General features: G+C 45.5%; 1 protein-coding gene across 1 annotated transcript in view; it reads right to left on the reverse strand.

The window, feature by feature from the left end:
• Window positions 1-22,451, reverse strand: part of FBN1 (fibrillin 1) — a 298,186-nt gene that overhangs the window by 40,250 nt on the left and 235,485 nt on the right. Inside the window, exons 37-47 of the mRNA XM_036261442.1 lie at window positions 22,307-22,432; window positions 20,467-20,589; window positions 18,617-18,739; window positions 18,123-18,287; window positions 15,742-15,810; window positions 15,521-15,646; window positions 14,227-14,349; window positions 13,424-13,582; window positions 10,490-10,561; window positions 6,941-7,066; window positions 3,943-4,065 (exon numbers count right to left, since the gene is read on the reverse strand). Of these exons, the coding sequence (XP_036117335.1) occupies window positions 3,943-4,065; window positions 6,941-7,066; window positions 10,490-10,561; window positions 13,424-13,582; window positions 14,227-14,349; window positions 15,521-15,646; window positions 15,742-15,810; window positions 18,123-18,287; window positions 18,617-18,739; window positions 20,467-20,589; window positions 22,307-22,432 (1,335 nt within the window). The remainder of the gene's footprint in view (window positions 1-3,942; window positions 4,066-6,940; window positions 7,067-10,489; window positions 10,562-13,423; window positions 13,583-14,226; window positions 14,350-15,520; window positions 15,647-15,741; window positions 15,811-18,122; window positions 18,288-18,616; window positions 18,740-20,466; window positions 20,590-22,306; window positions 22,433-22,451) is intronic.

Here is a 22,451-nt window from a genome sequence, read left to right on the forward strand (position 1 = left end):
AGAGAATTTAGAAGTAGAATGGGAAAGAAAAATCCAAGCTGGGAGAGAATCCATTTGATTATTTGCCGAAAGGCATCATCACAGACTGGAATTAATTGAAGTGTTTTGTCTAGTCAAGACTTGGGGCCTCAAATCATTGATCCTTCACAGCTTCTTTTGGAAATTTATATCCAAGTCAAACAAATCCCACTGTTACGATGGGTTTTTGTGATGGACAATCACACGGTCCCTTGTTCACCTTTCACCTGGATTGTTTTTGTCTTACTCCTGTCAACTTTTGTTCCATCCTAACCAAGTCTTCATGTCTACACAGGGCCCCTTTCAGCACTTGACAATCCTAATGATATTTCTTTCTTTTCATTCCAGTCCATTCGAAGGAAAGCCCTGCCATCTTGCTTCTGCCCGTCTTTAAGCCTTAAACTACACTTATCAGCCAAATCGTGGTCACTCTCCTGAAATCTGATCACCTGCGGGGCAGAATCTATTGCATGAGTCTCCACATGACATAATTACATGTCTACCGATGTCTCTAACTTAATTTTTTTAAAGCTCTCAGGATATGTTTAGGACAGATATAATTCTAAGAGCACCGGTTTCATCCTGATTTTCCTATTGTCACAAAAGAAAGCCAGGAGCCGACCGCCACCTTGGTTTTTGCTGCTCCCAGGCACAGCAGCACCCTGCTCTCAGATGAACAGTAAGGTGCTGCTTGCCTGCTTAGCCCCCGAGCAGACGCCAGCGGGAATGGGCGCGTCCTACGACGCGGAGCCGCAGTGCCCAGAAGACATGTTATCCCCTCATCTGAGGGCTCGGGCTGCCACCGTTACCAGCACTTCCTTCCTACACACAGAACACGTAGAGTTGTGAGGAATCACCTACTGTCGAAAAGTCTCAAGTGAGACTGAATCTTTCACTAAGAGGAAAAATTGGTATAGAGCAGTTTAGGCGCTCCTGCTGGCCTATGCAGAAATGCTCGTTCACATAACAAATTATGATTCTTTCCATTGGAGAAAATGGATTTAAAATGAGCAAACTGCCCTGGTTGGTTTGGTTCAGTGGTTAGAGCGTTGGCCTGCAGACCAAAGGTGTCACAGGTTCGATTCCTGATCAGGGGCACGTACCTGGGTGGCAGGTTCAATCCCCAGCACTGGTTGGAGTTGCGTGGGAGACAACCAATCCATGTGCCTCTCTCACATCAATGTTTCTCTCTCTCTCTTCCTCCCTCTCGACCTCCCACTCACTCTAAAAATCAATGGAAAAATATCCTTGGGTGAGGATTAACAAAAAATAAATAAAAATGAAATGAGCAAACCGCTCCCTGGGACAGGCAGAGGAAACCGCTTTCCATTGCCAAGCCCTGTGAAGGAAGCTGGTTTTCAGGAAGTGTGCCTTCAGGCCTACCAGAGCTGATTCAATCCCTGAGTGCCCTCCGGTAGTACCAGGTCTGGGAGGAGGCAGGGGACAAGGTCTGACTTGTCTCTGGGGCCCACAGGGAATACACAACACTAAGGATCCTCTTAGAAATGGATGCCCAGTCAGGAATTTTCTTTCCCATGTTGCCTATTTTATGAGGATTTAAAAAATAAATAAAACATGGGCCCTGGCTGGGTTGTCTCTAGTTAGAGCATCGGCCTATGGACCAAAGGGTCGCAGATTTGATTTCCAGTCAAGGGCACGTACCTGGATTGCATCCCCAGGTTCGATCCCCAGACCCAGCCAGGGTCCTGTGGGAGGCAACCAATCTATGTAACTCTCTCACATTAATGTTCCTCTCTGTCTCCCTCCCTCCTTTCCACTCTATCTAAAAAAAAAAAAAAAAAGGAAAAATATCCTTGGGTGAGGATTAACAACAACAACAAATGAAATATGGAGTACTGTGAGATTCTATTGGTGAAACAGAAAGTTACACTTCTATAGAACTTAATTGTGAAGTACACTTTGTTTTGGACCAGAAAACTAGATTTCTCAGGCATCAGGATTTGAACTCCCAGGAGATTATGTCTGAGGTTGAGATAGGAGATTTAAACACTGTATTGGGGGATAAACCCACACAGTCAGTGGAGAGAAAAGAGACCATGAGACAGTGCTTGGGAAGAACCTGTCTCTGGTCCTGAGCCGGGTGAGAGGTTTCAGAAGCGGCTGTTATTTGCTGTAACTATCCAGCCCCGGCATCCTGGGCTTAGACATCTAACTAATTGTTCTCTCTGATCTCTCAGCAGCAATGTGGGCATTTGATTTTGGCCAGCTATGATTTTGGTTTGAAATGATGTACTAATGAATTCAAATAAAACTCTTCATTTTAAACACAGGAACAGAGCAGTATTTTGCATCGGGTCTAAAAAAAAAAAAAAAAAGCCATGCATAGGACAGCATTTAGAGACATTTAAACAGATTTTTGAAGTAAGATGTAAATGAAGACATTACCAGAATGAAGTCTTCAACCCTAAGACTAAATAGGTGCAAACTTCAAGTACATTCCCTTTCTTCTGAGGACTTCAACAAATGAGGGCAAGTGAGCTTTGGCGACAAACAATAGTCACTCACGGCATTGATGGCTGGTGAATGCCTGAAGGGTTTTATTTACGTTAATGTTCTACCAGAAAACAGGACAGGGCCAAGCCCCAGCAGGCCCTGGCTGGACATGCCGTCTTGACGTATAAATAACTTCTTGCCTGAGCGTGAGCTAGTGTGAAATGACATGTTCTATATTATCAGCAACTCTTTGTTTTGATTGGAATTATTTCACCCAGTTTCAAAGAAATATAAATTAAGAGCAAAATGCAGGGAAGTGTTCCCCATGCCAAGTTTCACGAGGGTATTGTGGTTCATATCAGAGACGTCCCCCCTTTTCCTGTCTTTTTTTTTTTTTAAATACGTGGATAACAACAGCTCTGTTGACAAAATACTAAACACTTGCTCATGTGCCTCTGAACTCAACAAAATAAGCCTTGATTCCCAAAGTGGGTTTCTGTTCTGCTGGTACACCCTCTTCCCACCGAGGGCTCACAAAACAATGCAAAATACCCTACAGAGAGCAGTGCACTTCCTACCACGGAATCACGGAAATCCAAGGAAAATCTGACCGAGTTCCCTTGTGTTGTTTCATTCACAAATGCATAAAATACCCAGGAAACTCCCTGTGAAATGAACCATAAGCAAAATAACACATTCTCCTTGACCTTTTTGCTAACTATATACTGATTTATAATTACTCTAAAACTTACACGAGAAGCATTATGAAGTATTATTTTGCTTCTGGGCTGAAATACCAGTGTTTTAATTGATACTACTGGCTACAAGGTACCAGTAGTTACTTAGTAACTTGAGTATCAATTTAAGTTGGTAACACACTCATTCTCCTTACTTCTACCATATACCTGATAAAAGTGAACGTCAAAAACTCAAACCTCTGGAAGACAGTTGCTCATTTTACTGCAGGTGGCTGACAGGTAAGAAAAGGCTGTTAATGTTTGCTACCCTCAGTGAGTGATCTTTCATCTGTAAAATGTAGAGGAGGAAGAGAGATGTTGCTGGCTCTTTTCTGCTCATTTTCTTGCAGGTTAACAAGCAGCTCAGAAGAGCTTCACTGTCTAGATTTGAGGACTGTGGCTGAAATGCTGACAACTTCACCTGCCTAAGGGGAATGATGCAAAATTAAAAGAAAAAAAAAAAAAAGTACTTGGTCCTGGATACTGGTTAGGGAAGTGCGTGCATGTCTGTATGTATTTGTGGGTGCGGCTGTTTGTGGCGGGGTAGCAGATAGGTAAATATGAAATCCAGGTATGTATGTGACTGGCTTACTGTTTTGAAAATATCTCATCTATAAAGAGGGGAAGAGGTATGTGTTGAGACATACCAACGACGTTCCGGTTTGGTGGCCAGAACCCTGCAGTGAGAAGGGACAGGAGGCCCGGAGGCGTGTCCAGCCCGCGGGGCACTTACCGGTGCACTGCCCCGTGGACGTGAAGCGGTAGCCGGGCTTGCAGTCGCAGCGGAAGCTGCCGGCGATGTTGATGCACTCGGCGTTGCGCTGGCACACCGGCCCGTTCTGGCACTCGTCGATGTCTCCAGGCACAAGAGAAGTTCATTAGGGGGGAAAGCAATCCGCCACCAAGTCAGGGAAGCCTCTCCCATAAAACACAGTTACATTTTCTAACTCTGATCAGGTCTATTGAACGGACAATGGAGGATGGAAAAGTAATTTTCTAATGTTTCCACTTGACTCAGATTTTTCACAAATGTGAGCACTTGATATACGACGACAAACGGACTCTAGTGATATTCGTGTCTAAAGAAAAAAGTCATAAAACTCAACCACTGCGGTCAGGACTTCACATGGGTAGAGACCATCATCCTGGGAAATCTTATATTTGCTCCGAGTGCCAGGGTTTTATGACTCAATTGGGTTTCTTTTGTCCACGGGGCTGAAAGACCTGGAGAGCGGAGCATCTCAAGCTGTGGAGTACGCGTGGATTACTTGGACTGTTGTCGAAAGGCAGATTCCCACCAGCGTGTCTGGGGAACGGCCTGAGAGCCTGCATTTCCAACTAGCTCCTGGGTAATGCTGGGGCTCCTAGTCTGAGCAGCACCTGGGGTGCAGGGCTGTAGAGGCTTCTGCTCAAATGACTGCCACATGGCAGTAAAGTCAAGGTAACTTGACATGTTGCACATAAAACTACTGAAAACAACCCAATTCACATTATCAAAGAAAAGAAATAAATGGATATTGCGTACATCAAAGCTTTGACGACGCTCAGGGGATTGTTTGCCCATATATATATAAAACACTTAGTTTAAATTCATGTCAATGTGATTATGTAGTTCCAATTACGTAGTAAATGTGATTAACATGTAGTTCAAATTCATGGCATCGCAAAAATTATTGCACAGCTCAGTCTATACCATGGGTCAAAATAGATGTTCCCTGCCTCCACTCCAGTGAAATAATCTAATTCACTATAAATCCAGTAAAGGAACAGCCTGTAACAGGTGGGAACCAGCTCTCAGCACCACCACTGCGGTTTTACATAGAAGTTGGCTCAGCTGAAGAAGTTCCCACAAGGGGGCGGCAAATACATCAACCTATGCCTCTTGGCCCTGTGCTTCCTGAGGGGAAAATGTCAGGACTGCTGTCAGTGGGAGTTTCTGTCTAATGTGTGTGTGTGTGGGGGGGGGGGGCTTCTTTGTGCAGCAGATACAACAGCTTGTCTTGGGTTCCAGCACCCAGCACCACTGCACCCACCAAGTCTGCCCTGCTCGTTATTAAGGGCAGAAAACACCGAGGGTAGCTTGTGTCCTTGGAGAAGCTAAAAGGTGTCACAGACAGGCATTTCCGTGCTGCATCAGACACCTAGCATCTGATTGTACGCATACTTGGGAAGAGCGGACACATAGTAGCTCCCTCTAAATCACTTCTGGAATTCATTCCAACTTCAGCGTTGCTGAGGCATGTGCTAAATCAACCTTCGTTTTCTGACTCTGAGTGCTGGGATCGTGCTGGGAAGCGGCTGACCCTGGATTAAACACTCGCCCTGCAGAGGGGTATCCTGTAAAACGGAAACCAGAAGTCGGAGCACTTGGTGATCTCAAGAGCCACTGGATGCTGTCCTGACAGCTAAGTGGCTTACGTGGGCACGCTGCAATCTCATGTGCGCGTCAGGGTCTAGGCTGGCTTGGTGGTCACAGGTGGCCGTGCTTATGGGTTCTGGCCAAGGGCTGCTGCTTCAGCAAATGTACATATGAAAGAGGCACCTGGATAAAGGAACCATCCGAGCATCTCCAAATGGAAGCAAAGAGGAGATGCCACAAGGAGGCGCAGTCATACGACTGTGGCTCTCAGGAAAGCAGCTGACCCCCACACTGTCTGATTCTCCGCTACGGGCTTCCTCTCTCTCCAGCCATCATGCCCCCTCCCCAGACACCTGATCCGTGATGGCCTCCAAATCCAGGGCCAGGCCAAGATCTGAGATGACTGTCTCCTTCGCAAGGCCTTGGCCGGCCATCGCCCCGCTCCCGCTCCTTCACCAGCAGGACAAAGGGAGGACAGAGGCGCCTCGGCTGTCGTAACCAAGAGCCCGGAGAGCAGCAGTGAGCAGACGAGCTCAGAACCACAACTTGATTCATCGTCTATCACTGTCCCGGTTTTTACATGAAAATGTTGACACATGTGCTCCAGTCCACGCTGTAAGGGATACTAACACTTTCTAACATGAACAAAAACTCTGCTGGAGGCTCCACGTTTGAATATGAAGTAGAAAATTATTCCAGCTATCCTAGGGCACATGGTATATTGACTAACCAGGCACGCCGTCCCTTTTACTGCCATGTAAAAGGACACTATCTTCCCCAGATAGAGGAAAAATATGAAGTGCCGCAGGAATGTGCAGAATCACAGCACATATGCATGGCAAAGGGTGGGGGTCTGGAAGCGAAAAAAGTACCATTTGCGTGCATGCCAACATTCTTCCTATAGAATCGAATTTGCTGTTCTTGTCACTTGAAATTCTCTCATGCATTCGGAGTCTTTGCACTAACCTTGCTTTCACTCGGGAGTAGCAAAGGCTCTATTTGGAAAAAAACCCGATTTTGAGAGTCAGCTCAAGATGACTGCCCCCCACTCAGGCTCACTTTGAAGCGATGAGAAGCAAAAGCAATCTATCGGACACACCCAGGAACTCAAGGATGTCCCGTATCAGCTGGGAGATCGAATGTACTGTGTGGAAGGGGGGAGGGGGCTGGGGAGTGGATGGCCTGCTTTTTCCACTGGGATATAGTACAATTTTTTGCATGAGATTTCATGCTGTTCCCCACGGTGCCCTTCACTCTGCTAGAGCTTGATGGATTGATGAAATTTCAGTGTTGTGAAATTGGCCAAGTGTGTGGGTGAGTAGTTCACCAGTTAGCTCATTTCTGGACACGATACAGTGACAACATCACTTACCTTCACAAACCAACAGCTTGTCATTATAGAAGAAGCCCACCGGGCATTCACATCTGAAGCTGCCCACCATGTTGATGCACACTCCGTTTTCACAGACCCCCGGGATCTCCCGGCATTCATCGATATCTGGAAACAGAGCGGCCGTGCGTGAGTGACAGCATAGCACATGGCCCCATGCAGGGGCAGTCGGGATCGAAAGGCAGCTACTTCTAACTCGATGTTCAACCGCAGTCTGAGACCAAAGAGAAAACGCGTACACATGTGTGTGGGTGTGTGCTGGCTGGCGTTGATGGAAGCGGGGGATGTCAATGACGTCACACTGAAATAACGAAACCACTTTCCACGCACTCATGTGTCAATCTGGATTGAGTGTCTGTCTTTGTTATGTTGTTTCAGAACATCCGCTTTGTCCAGGTCGGAGCCGTCTTTGTACCCACTGGGCACTGCGTGGGGGAGTAGAAAAAGGTAGCTGCTGAGAATAAACAGCCTCTCTACCCAACGTGTGTGTGATGTCTGGCTATAATGGGAAAGGGGAGCTGGTCAAGAATAAGGCCCATGGTCATAGCCAAGTCTGATCTTTCAAATTCCGCTTCAGTGCCCCCTTCCTGGTCAGGTGGGGGCGTGTAACCTGGGCCCCAGCTGACCAAAGAAGGGCCAGCACTGCGGAAGGACTATGGTAACAGACCGTGGCTTCCTCAGGCCCGGGGCTGGGCCTGGCTCTACACCACTGGTGCAGGCCCCTGGCATGCTGTTGACAAATGTTAAGTGTCAATTAAGAACCAGTATTTGGGAGCGGATTCGGTGAGCCCTTAAACAGGACCCAGGCTGCTAAAGCAGGGCTGGCCAGCTGGTGAGGGAACCTTGTGGGCAGGTCCACCCCCACCAGCCTGGTTGGTCCACTCTGTCTAACCTACTCTGAACTCCCATTCATTCAGTGCCCTCTAGAATAGCAATATGAATAGTATGAATAGTGTCTCACTTGCTGTACGCCTGATATATTTCTCAAGCAGTCACCCTGGACTTACTCGCTGAATCATCAGTCTCCCTCCAAGGTGGTCTCTCAGTGCTTTGACTGCCCCCCAACTGTGTAGCTGATGGAACTGAGGCCAAGTCAGAGGATGCAACTTGCCAAAGCCCACACAGCCAATGAGAAGCAGAAGCAGAGTTTGAAACCAGGAATCCCCTAACCAGCTGTCCTGCCTCCTTGTGTGTTTTCACATCACAATCATACAAGCTTCACAAAACCTTTATCGAAGGGCTTGTTACCCTGCAGGGCCCCTCTACCAGCCCCTCGGCAGGGTTTTACAACACTCTCCAGAAACGGGGAGGGGATATCCACATCACCAGTCTTTCCCATTCACCAGGCTTCTGTTACTGTGGTGGAGATATGTTCATTTACACATTACAGTCAGGAGCCTCTGCGAGGTGCTTTGCACAAGTTGTAAGAAGATGCCCATAGACATAAATGGAGCCAAAACAAGGTGCTATAATTTCAGAAGACTCACACTCTAAACGCAACCTGTTTTGAACGAGAAATCTAACAGGACTTACATTTATTTTAGACCCATTTCTAAAGGGCTTGATTTTGTTTGAAGGCAAAATGATGTCTTTAAAATAAATTTCTTAAAAAACTTAAAATCTCAAAAGGTAGTATTGCTATTTTGAATACAGGTAATTATGTGTTTAGATTTTTCACATATCTGTCATTCATGTTGTTAAAAACTCATGCAAAGTAAGAGTACAACTGTGTCTGAGCAGCAAACAGAAAAAAAAAAAACCGCCCCCAAAATCCAGGTGACATCCTTGTAGTATAGGTTAAAATATGAAATATTATATTCACATTTATTTGTTTTAACCATAAGTGATGTATCATCATGTTTAACAATAACAGGCTGGGCCAAATTTCTAGCCATTGTTCGGCATAAAACAGCAAAAGGATATATTAAAATTTTATATTTTCTTTTCCCGCCTGAATTTCATTTGAACTTCAACTTGGAGAAGTTTATATTTTAAGACAAGATTAATAAACTTGCTATAGTTTTAACCCCGTACGAACGGGCTCTATATGCCAGCAATCTTAAGGACTTTCAGAAGGAGAGTCTAAAGCTTAAATAAAACAAAGTTTCCCAGTCATCTAAATATTTTGTCACGGTGGAATTTGGTATAATAAGTGTACTGCTAACTATCACATTTCCAGTTTTCAAGAGCTAGAGGCAAAGCAAGTTGTGAGTCAGGACTGGATTCTGGTCCTAGCTCTGTTATTAATTAGCTAGGTGACCTCGGCCGAGTCCCTTCCCTTCTCTGGGCCTCTGTCCTCTCTACTGCAAAGCAAGGTGTTTGGACTCGATGATGTCTGGGGCCGTTCCAGCTTTACTAGTGGACGAAGCCAGTGCTGTTTCGAGTCTGACTGCTGCCAGCCTCGAAGGGCAGGCCTTGCTGGGGTGCACGCCTGGTCCCACCGCGAAGACCCGTCACTCCTAAAGATCACTCATCTCCGAACCAGAGATTCTAGGGAGATGAAAAGATCTGTTTTGGGGAGCGGAAAAACAAAGCAGCGAGGGCCAGGTGTTTTAAGCCAATGTCATTTAGCAGTTTCTCTTTCCAAACCATGAAGTTTCTTTGGACGTGGACTAGACTGTGGAGCCATATGGACTTGGCACCGAGGGAGCCAGGCTGATTGCTGGACCAGACCCTTGTTTGCTTAAACAAGGTCACTGGAAAGGCTGATGTGGACTTCAGTTTACTTATTAGGACCAAGGTGGAACAAAGCAAGTGGTGATGTTTGCTACTCCACTCAATTGCTCAGACTGAGGAGGGGTATCCAAGGATGCATATAGATCACACGGGGAAACTCCGAGAATGCAAGTGCTTTCTGCTTTCATGTTACTTGTTTCTAAGCCACAAAGGCATGGCCTCCGCGGGCTGACCGCTGTGCAGTACTTCTGAACCTTGCACAAGCATCCCCAGCACCGTCGTGGTCTCTGCTCCAGTTACCAGATGGGGCCCTCCGATTGGAAAGGTTTTTTTTTGTTTGTTTTAATTTCATATCGGAAATTCCCAAAGCAGATGACGTGAGGAGATTCCGTGGAAGGTAAAACTGATCCACAAGAATGGCTTTATGTGAACAACCTACACATGAGGAATGGTATGAAAAGTCACGTTAAACCCATGTCTTAGTCAGAAGGAAGGACTGGGAATTAGAGTCGAATCAAACGTCAACTGGCTCTACTCCCAGAATCTCTCCCTTTGTTGATGCCTAGGGTTGGTTTAACGAAGCTTGATTGTAATTTCGCGAAAAGCTTTCCAGTCCCCTTAATCACGAGCAACAAATGCCGCTGCCAATCAGGTGGAGCTACCCAGGGTGTCTGCACTGGTTCGTTCCAAACTGAGAATCAGTGTTTCAATAAAGTGAAAGGACATTGTTTAATGATTTTTCCTTCTAAGAAAAAAAAAAAAAGGAGAGAGCAAATTGAGAAAATAACAATGTGTACACCCTGTTCTTAACACAAAGGCAGAAGCAGAAAGTTCCAACAATGCCTCGTAACTTACCAACAGGTAAGCCGGTGTAGATGTCAATGACGAAGCCTGGCCTTTGGCTTCCGCAGAGTGTGGCAAATTCATCTGCAGTGATTAAACAAAGGTGGGGTGAGGGGCGTGGGAACAGGGGTCTGCAAAGAGCAATGATTAGGTTGAAAGAATTTACTTTGTAAACATTCTGGAAAGGTAGTTATCTGTATTTTGAAGAATTTAAAACAAACAAACAAAAATATCTGACAGTTCCTACAGATGTTATAATCTTGTCCTTAAGACGAGTATTGAAGGAAACGTGACCTCGTGTTGACGTAGTGATGAGGGAGAAGCAGAGGTCTCTACAACATAGGACACTCATTTGTATGAACTTGCCTGTGGGAATTTGGCTTTTTATAAGGATGTTGTTCACCTCTGAACCCAAAGACGGGCAAGAGTGTCTCCTTTCAATCTGCATTAAGGGAAATGCCTACAAAAACTCTTTTCTCCGTAGACTGGGGGGACCACAGTAAGTCTAGCCCAGTTCTTGACACCAGGTCTATTAATCACTAATTTAGGACTAACAACCAACTTACACCATTACCTCAATTTCTGGAGCTGGATTTCTTTCGGTGCTGTTCTTTTGTTCTCTCTCTCTCCCTGCCTGACTCCCCCCGCCCCCCGGCACCTCAATTCATCCAAGTTCATAAAAGAGAATGAACTAAATGTCATCTGCAGTCTCTTCTAACTCTGAGCTTCTGTCATTCCAGATCATGACTACAACTATATTAAGGCATGATATAAATGTAAGCTCCAGATGGCCATTGCCTTCCTGGTCAAACCCACTGAAAATTAGTCAGTGGTTTCTGGAGGTAAACGTAGCATGTTACCCTCCTGGTGCTTTGTGCCTCAGTCGATGAGTGTTCCAAGTGTCGTGCCAACAGACACCGGCCACCCAGACACGTTTCAGGCGCTCCCCAAGCGTGTGCAGACTGCACCGCTCAGGAAAAGCCACGATTGGATCTGGTCAATATTCAACATACAGAAGTCATCTTACATTTCAGATGACGAGTATGCGGTTCCTTGAAACTCAGACACTTCTGAAAGTAAGTGCTAGTCTTTATCAGGGGTCTCCAACGTGTTCTCCAAGGGAACATACAAAGGTCCATTAAGATAAATAAAATATGAGAACTTGTATCTATCTTTGTAAAATCTCATTTAAAAAAATTATTTTGTGTATGTCTCATAATATAACAGTTCGTAAAAATAAATTCATTTTTGATAGAATTAGAAATACACAGAGACATATACACGTATACTTTTATATGTAAATACACACACCAGGTGTGTGTCACCCACAGGTTGTTTTTTTCCTGACAGGTATGTCTGATCAAAGACAATCACACAAGATCAGGGGTCAACAAATTTTTTTCTTAAAGGGTTATAGAGTAAATATTTTAGATTTGGGGGGAAGGGTTGTGCAGTCTGTGAAAATTACTCAACTATCTCATGAAAGCAGCCATAGACATATGTGAATTAATTAGTGTGGCTATGTTTTAATAAAATTTTACTTATGGACACCAAAATTGGAAGTTCACATAAGTTTCAGATCATGACATATTTTAAAAACAGTTTTCTACCCTGGCCAGGTAACTCAGTTGATTGGAGTGTCATCCTGTGCACTGGAAGGTCACAGATTCAATTACCGGCCACACACCTAGATTATGGGTTTGATTCCCAGTCGGGGTGCATGTGGGAGGCAACTGATCAATATTTCTCCCTCACATTAATGTTTCTCTCTCTAAGATCAATTTTTTAAAAACATACCCTTGGATGAGGATTAACAATTTTTTTTTTTAATTTAAAAAATTAAATTAGATCATAACTAATAGTGACAGTCATTCTTAGCTTGTGGCCCATACACAAATAGGTGGTGGGCTAGACTGCATCCATGGGCTGTAGTTTATCAACCCTGTTCTAGCAGTATCTTGCAGAGCAAAGCAATTCATCATTCTAAGTGATAGGTACTACCTTATTTCTGGAGCAAACACTGGGCAAAATGGTGTATTTTACTAAAAAAAAATCTGTTTCATTTGTTGTCAGGCAGCAGCAGACAACAGATTTACTCCCTTACAGATCACTGCGGGGATGGAGAAGGTGCTGCAGAGCGCTCTAACCAGTACCTGCACGATAGCTTCCTGGATCTAGGTTGTCCCTCAGTCAAGGATGCCAGCATGACACATATGACCTATATCCTCTAGGATATGACAGAACAGCGACCAGAACTCCCACTTCACTCCGTTTAGTCCACGGGTTTCGATTATACATTTTAAATAACATTATACAGATTTTTTCTCTACGAGGATGGAACAAGATGGTCATTGAGACACTTCGTGACCGTTTCCCCCTCTTCCACGTGAGCTGCGGGGAAATGCGGAGCCAAGGTTCCTGCTCATCTCTGGCAAGTGTGGGACTCCTGGCTGGGCTCGGCGCATTAGCCTCGCTCCCCGCTCCAAGTTTCTGGCCCTTGTTTGCCATTTGCCTTAGGCCTTCTTATTTTACATCAGAATCTTTGTGGGCTGCCTTACATTCTTTGTGAAACAGGACTAGTTATAAATAAGTTAAAAGAATAGGAATATGGCTTGCTTGTTTGTCTATTGCTTTGCATGTTCCCAGTCTCTTAGTTACGTGGCAAAGTCCACAACAATAACAGTATCTATACCTTTGTGACACACTGAGCCTGTAAGTCTGGTGAAGAAACTAGAATGTAAGGTAGAAAGCATATTCTGTAACTTAATTTTCGGCGGAAGGGACCAGGATTAACTGTGAATTTAAGTATTTGCCTTTGTGAGTTTGTTTTTATCTTATGAAGGTACACAATGCCCTCCTTCCTTCCTGGGCTGAGACTCATTTCCCCAGCAGGCTATGAGTCATTTATCGACCTGCAGTGTTGGTAATGGTGGAACTACAACTCACCTGTGCTTGGGATGGGACACTGTTCACAGGGCTTGTTCCAGGCTCGGCCAATGTTGTAGGAACAGCAGCACATCTTCTTGGTCATGTTGAACAACAGTTCCCCGTCGCAGGTCTGGTTGTCTGCATAGTAGTTCCTGTAGCACAGACTTCTTCTCATATCTGGGAGAAAGGAAGAGGAAGGGATTGGAGATGCATGGGGAAATCAACAGATTTCTAAGGGAACACTCAAGGAGGGAGTTTCTTTTGAATTGACTTTGATAAGGCCAAAGCCTGCTCTTACAACTTTCCACCTACCTATGCTGCTCTAAGGAAAAAAAAAAAAACAACAACTTTGAGAAACGTATTCCCTGGTGTTTTGTGCCACAGAACTAAGTCTTTGTGCAGCTGTAGCGTTAATAAACTTTCCATGACTCTCCGCCCCGTGTCCTAGAAACAATTCTCCAGCGCTGCTTGGCAGTCATTTTCTCATTTCCGACTCATGATGTTTTAATACGGTGGGTCAGTGTTGTAAATATAATTGTATAAAGATACACCCAAAGTCAAACAAAAGGAGTACTATTAAACCGTTGTTTGGGATTTTCCAGCGTTACATGTTAAAGAAAACTCCCAACCACCCACAAGCAGTGGTGAGAAAAGGCCAAGCTCGTGGTTTCCAGGGCAGGAGGTTCTCACAAAGACAGTGCAAGGAGGGGCACCCGGTCCGATGATAACATCGCATCAGGGCTACTTGCTGGACTTGTAAGCCCTTTTTCTCTTTGCAGACGAGGATCGATCATGCATTATGAAGAAAAGCCCGGACTTACCCATGCAGTTATTCCCGCCATTCACTTGCATGTAGTCCGGAGGGCAGATGCAGGTGTAGTTGCCAACGGTGTTGTAACATGTCCCTGGACCACAGATTCCAGGAGTGTCACATTCATTCACATCTGTAAGCCAGAGAGAAGTGGTGTGGGAATATGGACACTCCACTCTGGAATGGCCTGGCACTCGGTGCCACGACAAATGTTGACCAGGAAGGAGAAAGTCCGCAGAGCACTTTGAAATCCAGAAAAGAGAAACAAATGCTTCCCGAGCCCGTGTCCTCGATCTGCGCTGAGGGTTTAGGAAAGGAAGTTTTGCCTTCTGGTATGAGCTCCTAATCGAGTCCATAACATCCTCAAAGGCACGCAGAGATGAAAGTGTGGAGAAAGTAAAATTCTCAAGCATCCTTCAGAAAGACAACTATGCAGAGTTCACATGTTCACAAAATCTATCTAAGGAGATGATGTATCCTGAAGCCACGGACAGCGGAGTCATGAATCTGCATCGCTAAGGGAGCCTGGACACGGGTATTTCACACCTGCTTCCCTATTTCCAAATACAGGGGTTGATTCTATTTTTTTTTTTTTTTAACTCTGTGGGTCTTAGAGCTATGTCGTGCACACTCGGATGCTCAACTAATATTCAACAAGGTTGTCACGGAGTCACCCAAGAAGCCTTTTGGAGAACGAAAGGACTATTTTCCCTCCAGGATGCACGGAAGTCTCTTCTCTAACTAGTCGTGTGATTCCTTTCGTGTAAGTGAAAACCATCTCTCTCAGCCTGGTCTATAGCCCAAGTCCTCTGCAAGCTAAAACTGGCCAGCCTTCTCCCCCTTTCCAGTAACACGGGATGAACAAGAGTCACCACTCACATCAAAGCCAAAGGGGCTCCCTGGAAGAGAAGCTCGTGTAAACGCCTTAGTGCCAGTGATGAGTGGTGGAGGACAGGAAGGAGAGCCCGGAGCTGCTCAGAATACAGAAGTCCCTGACATGACACCTGTGCTCCTCTAACAGAAACGGCTTTTCTGAAGGGCGTGGAAAACTCTCTGTAGGCATGAATGGGGCTGTGACCCAAGATAATAAAACTACACTATTCTCAGGAAAAGAGAGATCGAGGGCGTACTGGCACTACGGCAATGACATTGTGTCAGTAAGGTCAGTGCACACTGCCACCTGTCCTATTTACCTAAGTTCATATGTAGGCCATTGAGTAATATTGCTAAGTTTCTGTTTCCCTGGCTTTTGAGGTCAGTTCTCAATACTGGAAAGAACGTATCACCCTATAAAGGCCATTTACCGTCACACACTCGGGTGTCTTCGTTCAAGTAGTAACCCGCCGGGCAGCGGCACTGGAAGCTGCCAAAGGTGTTGATGCACTTGCCACCCTGGCACAGTCCGGGGAGCTCCTGGCACTCGTCAATATCTGTCAACACGGAAACAACGCATCTCCTCAGTATTGTAAACAAACCCAAGGAAGTTCAAAACAGATGCCCTTTCTCATAAAGGAAACAGAATTACCTTCCAATATAACAGTGATGGGGTTGGGTCGAAAACCTTCTCCTCCAGGACAAAGAATTTTGTACTCAGCTATGGAAACAAGGAAATCAAATTGAGTTCTTTTGGGTATAAAATTTCTAGAAATGGTATCCTCAAGAGAAAGGCCGACATAGCCAACTGAACAGATTCATTTTCAGGAATCTTCAACAGTTACCCCCACCCATCTGAGGAGTTATCGCTCCCAATTGTAAGGTCACTATCCCCAGCCTCTGAACCCACCACACTCCCCTGGCCTTACGTTCCTGTGAACTATTTCATTCCCTTACCTCCGTCATTATTTCTTTTTCAAGTTGTGCTTTCCCTTTTAATTTTCTAACAGACTCCTTCTCCATTTTTATGTTGTGTTCGGCCTACTTCCTGGAAATTACAGCTTCTGTAATAATGTTAATCAGCCGGTTTCCAAACTCCTTTCCAAACAGAGCCTGAGGAAAAGCTGCCCGTCCTTGGTCCCCACCCCCCTTCTCTCCGTAATGACTAGAGATCTTTCTTGCCCCTCTGTTTAACTGACAATAATACGGATGTCCCTGGTTTCCAAAACCAAGTTTTCACAGTACCCTTTGATTCTCCCTATTAATTCTGCCATCCAATTATTTCACTCAAAAACATTCATTTCAGGGCCATGCACCAGCAGTGTGATGCATACAGGAACACATGAGTAAGAATGAGCCCTGGCTGGTTTGGCTCAGCGGTTAGCATGTCGGCCTGCGGTCCAGAGAGACCTGAGTTTGGTTTCCGCTAAGGGCACGTACCTCGGTTACAGTTTGTCCCCAGGCCCAGTTGGGGTCGTGTGGGTGGCAACCAGTCAATGTGTCTCTCTCACATCTCTCTCTCTCTCTCTCTCTCTCTCTCTCTCTCTTCTCCCTCCTGCTCTATCTGAAGATAAATGTAAAAATGTCCTCAGGTGAGGATTAAAAATATAAAATGTCCCTAACTTGCCTTATTGCCCTGGTGATTATCTGTAAAAATCAGCTCCATCGTAGTCCTCACAGTCTTCCCAAATCTCATAATCTCTCTCTTGGGTTTCTGAAACTCTAGGTGTATATACATTCATTTGTATATGTATATATTCCAGTTTGGGGTAGGGTGGACCTTTATTTGCTAATGGTTATTAATCAATAGAGCTGACTCCCCCACTTAAACATCTTGGCTTGCTGTTTTCAATATCAATGAAATGAACTGCCCTCCTCCTCTACTTCTCCTCGCCTTCCCTTGCTGTTATCCTCTACCCCTTTTAAGTCTCCACGTTCACATCCCACCCTTCCTCCATGGCCCAGCTGGTGAGCACAGCCACCACCACCCTCTGCCCATCAGGACTGACTGTCCTTTCTGAAGAGAAGAGAGAAGGAGATGCCTGCTGAGCACTCCTCCCTGTGCTGGCTGCTTGACTCGAGTCACTGCATTTAATCCTAGGAGGCATTTTATGGATGAAGACACTCAGGCTTGCTGGGTAACTCGCCCAAAGTTACGTGAGTGGCATGGGATGGGGTCCTCACTGGACCAGGTGTGTTGTTCCTCCCACTCACATGCTGTGTTGGCCCTTCTGACATCCCTTACTGAGACCTACATTGAATTATTGCTTGTAGACTTGGGTCTTATTTTACTAGACTGTATACTCCTGGAGGGTAGGAGTATACACTTTGCACACTCAAAGTACACACTCTAGGTCCTCGACACATACTTTTAGAAAAAGTGAATAAATGACCCTTCGGTAAGGAAAGAATCAATGCCCGCCCCAATACCCTGCAGAAGTAGCAACCACTGATCTTTACCAAAGAAGCTACGTCTGACTCTGAATCATAATGGGGGACCCACTGAGAAAAATGGGAAGCCTTTTATTCTTTTTAGAAGATATTACTTAAGTCCTTAAAGTCACATTCTAGAGCTTTCTTTAAAGTCATGTATAAGAATGGAATAATCTTCCATCTCATGTTTGACTAATTGCTTCTCTTTCACTCAGGGATACTGGGTCTGTTCTAGAGCTTCTGAAACTAGCCAACAGATGACAAAGGAGAGATCAATCAGTGTGTCCCTGGAAGGGAAGTAATCCAAGTGACTGAGCCTGGGGGTGTTCTTTGACATAATGCCATCTTGCTTTTCACTCAGACAAAGGTGAGATGTTACCTGCCCCACCTGACCTCTTCGTGCAAGCCGAAGGCTGACACTTTCTGACTATCGGTTGGGAGCAGGGTCCCCCAACAAAGCAGAGAGGAGTATCTCCCTTCCCCGTGGAAGAGGAGAGATGAGTGGCAGCTCCCTCCCTCTGGGCTTCCCTTCTGTGGATCCAGCGAGGAGAATTAGCCTGGGCTGGAAGGAGGATAATAAATGAGAGGATGTCCACTTACATGTGTTCACGGCGGGGCACATCTCACAAGGAGTACCCCAGGCTTTCCCCAGAGAACAGCAGCAGGAGGCCTTGGAAACACCAACTCCGATTTCATTGCTACAGGCTGTATCTCCATTGTCTCCTCGAGGCCGGACATCCAAGTAGCAATTTCCAGAGCGGGTATCTATTTACCGGAGACAAACAACACGGCGTCAGGCAGATTCTTTCTGCGCGGAGGGTTCACGATTTAAACCCATTTCAGAAACTGTTTCAGAAACTATTTAAAAAAAACAAAATTTACTTTTACTGGGAAACTAAAAAAGAGCCCCAACACACACAACTGGGAATTTACCCACAGAAAGGGATTCCGAACGTGTAAACCAGATTTAAAAAAAATGTTTACATTTTCATATTATTACTTTTTTTTTTTTTTTAAATTTCAGAATGGAATGTTCAATGCTGCTTTAAAAATAACAAACAGCATGCTTCTCTGCAAAGTTTTTAAGGTCTTACCAACACAGCCAACTCGAGTTGGATTCAGCTCAAAATCGGGCGGGCAGTCACAGGTATAGCTGCCTGGCGTGTTGACACAGTTCCCACTGATACATGTGGTCGGATCCAGACATTCGTTAACATCTACAACCAAACAGCAAGGGGCACCACGGTCACCGGAGCCAATGCGGGGAAGACGTCACCACAACACAGTAGCACCCGGACTAGGGCTCCCAACAAGAATTTTCTACGAGTTACTCGTTAAAATCACACCTCGAAATACACGCTTCCACTTCCGAAAGAAAACCCCTCAGGAAGGAAATATATCATAGTCTTTGGTCTTTTTTTTTTTTTTTTCCCTGGAACACATTTAGCATTCAAATTTGTCATCAGGAGAAAATGGGACTTTGGAACTCAGAAAAATATTCCAGTTAAGGCAACTGAAAGCAAAACACTACTGTGACCTTGGTCAACCAAAAATTCAGACACAGGTTTTAAGAAAATATATTTAATATGCATGGCTTGTTATTTCGTCAAATTAGAGCAAGATGTCCCAGGGAACCCCCAGGAGCGGGCGACCTGTGCTTCCCCCACGGGGTGCACAGCCAAGCGTGAGCATAGACGCAAGCACGCGGCTTAGAGTGTTTCCTCCAGCCTGCTGAGGTAAGGGGCTCTTTCCTATCATGGATGCTGGGCTGAGTGTTTCCCTTGCAGTTTCTAGTCTAACAATTTGTACTGAGAACGTGGGTTTTGGTGAATTCCGACTATGGATAATCCTTTAGTTTGTGTTGAACACTCAGAAGATAAACAAGAACAGGTAAACCGATTCAGAGAGGAAAAGTTGAAAAACAAGGATGATGGCTTCTCCTTGGGACCTCCCCTTGGACCTGGAGCCTGTAGGATCCACGGTAGAAAGTGGTTGTGCTCAAATCTCATGAACTTGGTGGGACAGGGCCGGCTAAGAGAAATGAGGTTGGACAGAAGTCTGCTGATGCTGATCTGGAGTAGTGAGGAGAGGCTCTGCTACACGACCGGCAGCTCCCTGTGGTATGCTGGGGGCCCCACTTGCTTCATGATAGTCTTTAGAAAAACCAAGAGAAGAATGTGTGCCCGGCGCAGAGCAATTTGGGGACGTGCCGAGGTTGGATATGCAGCTTATGATCGTAATCTGGAGAGTCACTGAGTCATGGCTCATTTGGGTTGCTGGAAAAATCCCTTTCTTCCTGACATCCTGAGCCCACACAGAATGGAACTTGCTTCCCTAGTGTCCTTGAACGGAAGGGTGGATGAGGGTGGAGAGGGTAGAGGGCTTTCAAAGTCTTAACTCAGTGCAGAGTGAACAGAGTAGCGCTCTGAGGGCGTGCCTACAGCTTTTCTAATGATCTTCGTACGTTCCTGAGAGTCCCTTGCTCTACATGAAGATGACTGACACACCTCAAGTGGGTGCTGAGTTCTATGTACCACGTTCTCTGTGCCGACTGGCTGCCAGGGGTGGGAATGAGTGAGTGTCGCTATGGAGAAGACAAGGAGAAAACCCAGGATCCTGTGACCCTCGGAAAGAAACTGAAAATGTTCGCAAGGAGGAAAAGAATGGCTGGGGAGCCTTGTCGCTGGAGCACCCCTGGGACATTCCTCTGTAGCCACAGCTCGATTCTAAGGCTGCCAACTCTGCCCTTCAACTGTCCACTCCTTCCTCTGCATCACACACCCACTCAGTTCCAGGTCTCAGAAAATGTACTGTGACACCTAATGCTTCCTCCCAGCTTCTTGTTTGTGACTCTGCGCATATCCTCGTGGAATCCCAGCAGGGCCCCCACAGCCAAATCCCCAGGACCCATGGGAGCAAATTTTGATGCACAGGGACACCTTACCTGTGCAGTTTCCACCACTTCTGTCCAGTTCATAGCCAATCTCACACTCACACCGGAATAGGCCAGGAAGGTTATGACATGTTCCAAAAACACAGATGTTCGGGAGGGAGCACTCATCAATATCTTGGAAAGGGGTTAAAAAAGAGAGAAAGCAAAATTGTATTTCTTTTTTGCTAAAGAAACTGCCTAAGGTTAAGTAGACAACTAATGTTATGAGGACGATGACGAGGCACCTCTACAGACTTCCAGATGATTTGCTATGGACAGGGAGTCTCTCAGGGGACACTTACTTTTTCTCAGCCCCTTTAACATGCCAAGTAGTGTGCTAAGCATTTTACATACAATATCTCATTTATGGTGTTTCACATAGGTCCAACCTCACTTTTGTAAAGTGAGAGTCAAAAAGACCATATTAGCCTAAATTCTTTTCTTGTTTTTTCAATTTTATCTAAACAGCCACTGTTTTTGTTGTGGATTAAAATTCGAAGAACCACAAAGGCTTTGTGGTCACTTTTATAACCAGCTCTATAATCCTCTGCCTCCCTAGCGCGATGGAGTGCATTTGCTCTTGTTGATGGAGATCTAAGGCCTGCAGAGGCTCTTCCCGGCCTCTGGCCCTGCCTCCCATGAAAAGTCTGCTTGTGTAACTAACACTTGGGCACCTTTTCGGCCTTGAGATTGGCTTTAAATCACCAGGACCACTCTGCCAGTGATTTACACGAAGAACAAACAAACAAACAAACAAAACCTTCCCTTGCAGCCTTAAGTGCAGCTGTTTCTGTTCCCGGAGGTGCACAGGCACAGGACCTGTTTTCCTTGGATGTTCGGAGCAGCAGAAGTAAACAAGGCTCTAGGCACATGCTCAAGAGCGTAATCTGGTTTCTCAACTCAGAGGAATTTTATATCAAACTTTGCATATTTCATATAAACTGTATAAAGAACACCCAATGATTCCCTAACAAAGGAAAGTATTTATAGAACGATATGAAGGAATCCGTATACATGTCATAGCTGAAGACTGATTTTGAGTTAATGTCCTATTAACAAGCAACAACTATTAGTTAAGACATTAGTCAGGGCCTTGTTTACATTTCTACTGTCAATCATTATCATTTGTTTATAGCTATTGAAATCTTTTTAGTTCACTGTAGCCACTAATTCTGCTCAATGAGGGACAGTGTGGGCAAGGAGAAGAATCTTGTGTCTCCTAGTGGGATCCATCCTTAGCCAACAGGCTCCCAGGACTCTTCCTGTCTGAACATCACGTATCAGAAAGAGTCTTGTGCTGAGAGACATCATGACGTATGGCATTATCCCAAAGGGTCTCCTACTGAACAGATTTGCAAAAGATATTTAGAGACCACGTGAGACACATGTACCCAGGACATTATCCTACATATGGAAGAGACTATCTGCTCTGCTGTTATTTTAAAGCCTTTATTTCTAGAAACCAAACTAGCAGAGACTCGAAATTGTGTTTCCATATCTAAATGGAATCCTTCAAAGGACATTATCAGGGACTGGTATTTTGAGTTCCTTCCCCCAGCAACGGGGACAAACAGGCTGCACTGAGTTAACCACACTTGGTGATGTCCTCTCGCCTATGACAGCAGGGGTACTCCTGCAGACCCCCGGCCCAGGCTGGCTGTGCAGCTTACAGCCACAGAAGCTTTTCTCTGCACAAAGATAAATGATCTGGCTGGAGACCCCATCCCTCCACCAACCGAGTCGACCAAGTTGAGGCCGAAACACACTTCAGTTGAAAAAGGAAACCAGGAATGTTTAAATAACCGAATCTCATCAGGCCTGCAAGGCCCCCAGCAGCCTCCCCGTCAGTTACCTTCACAGGCTTTGCCGTCAGCGCTGGGCACAAAGCCCATGTCACAGTCGCAGCGGTACCCTCCTGGGGCATTCAGGCACTGGCCATTGCCACACAGATTCAGATTCTCGGAGCACTCATCGAGATCTACGGCCAGAAAGAAACA

The sequence above is a fragment of the Molossus molossus genome, unplaced genomic scaffold, assembly GCF_014108415.1.
Source record: "Molossus molossus isolate mMolMol1 unplaced genomic scaffold, mMolMol1.p scaffold_m16_p_1, whole genome shotgun sequence".
Lineage (NCBI taxonomy): Eukaryota > Metazoa > Chordata > Mammalia > Chiroptera > Molossidae > Molossus > Molossus molossus.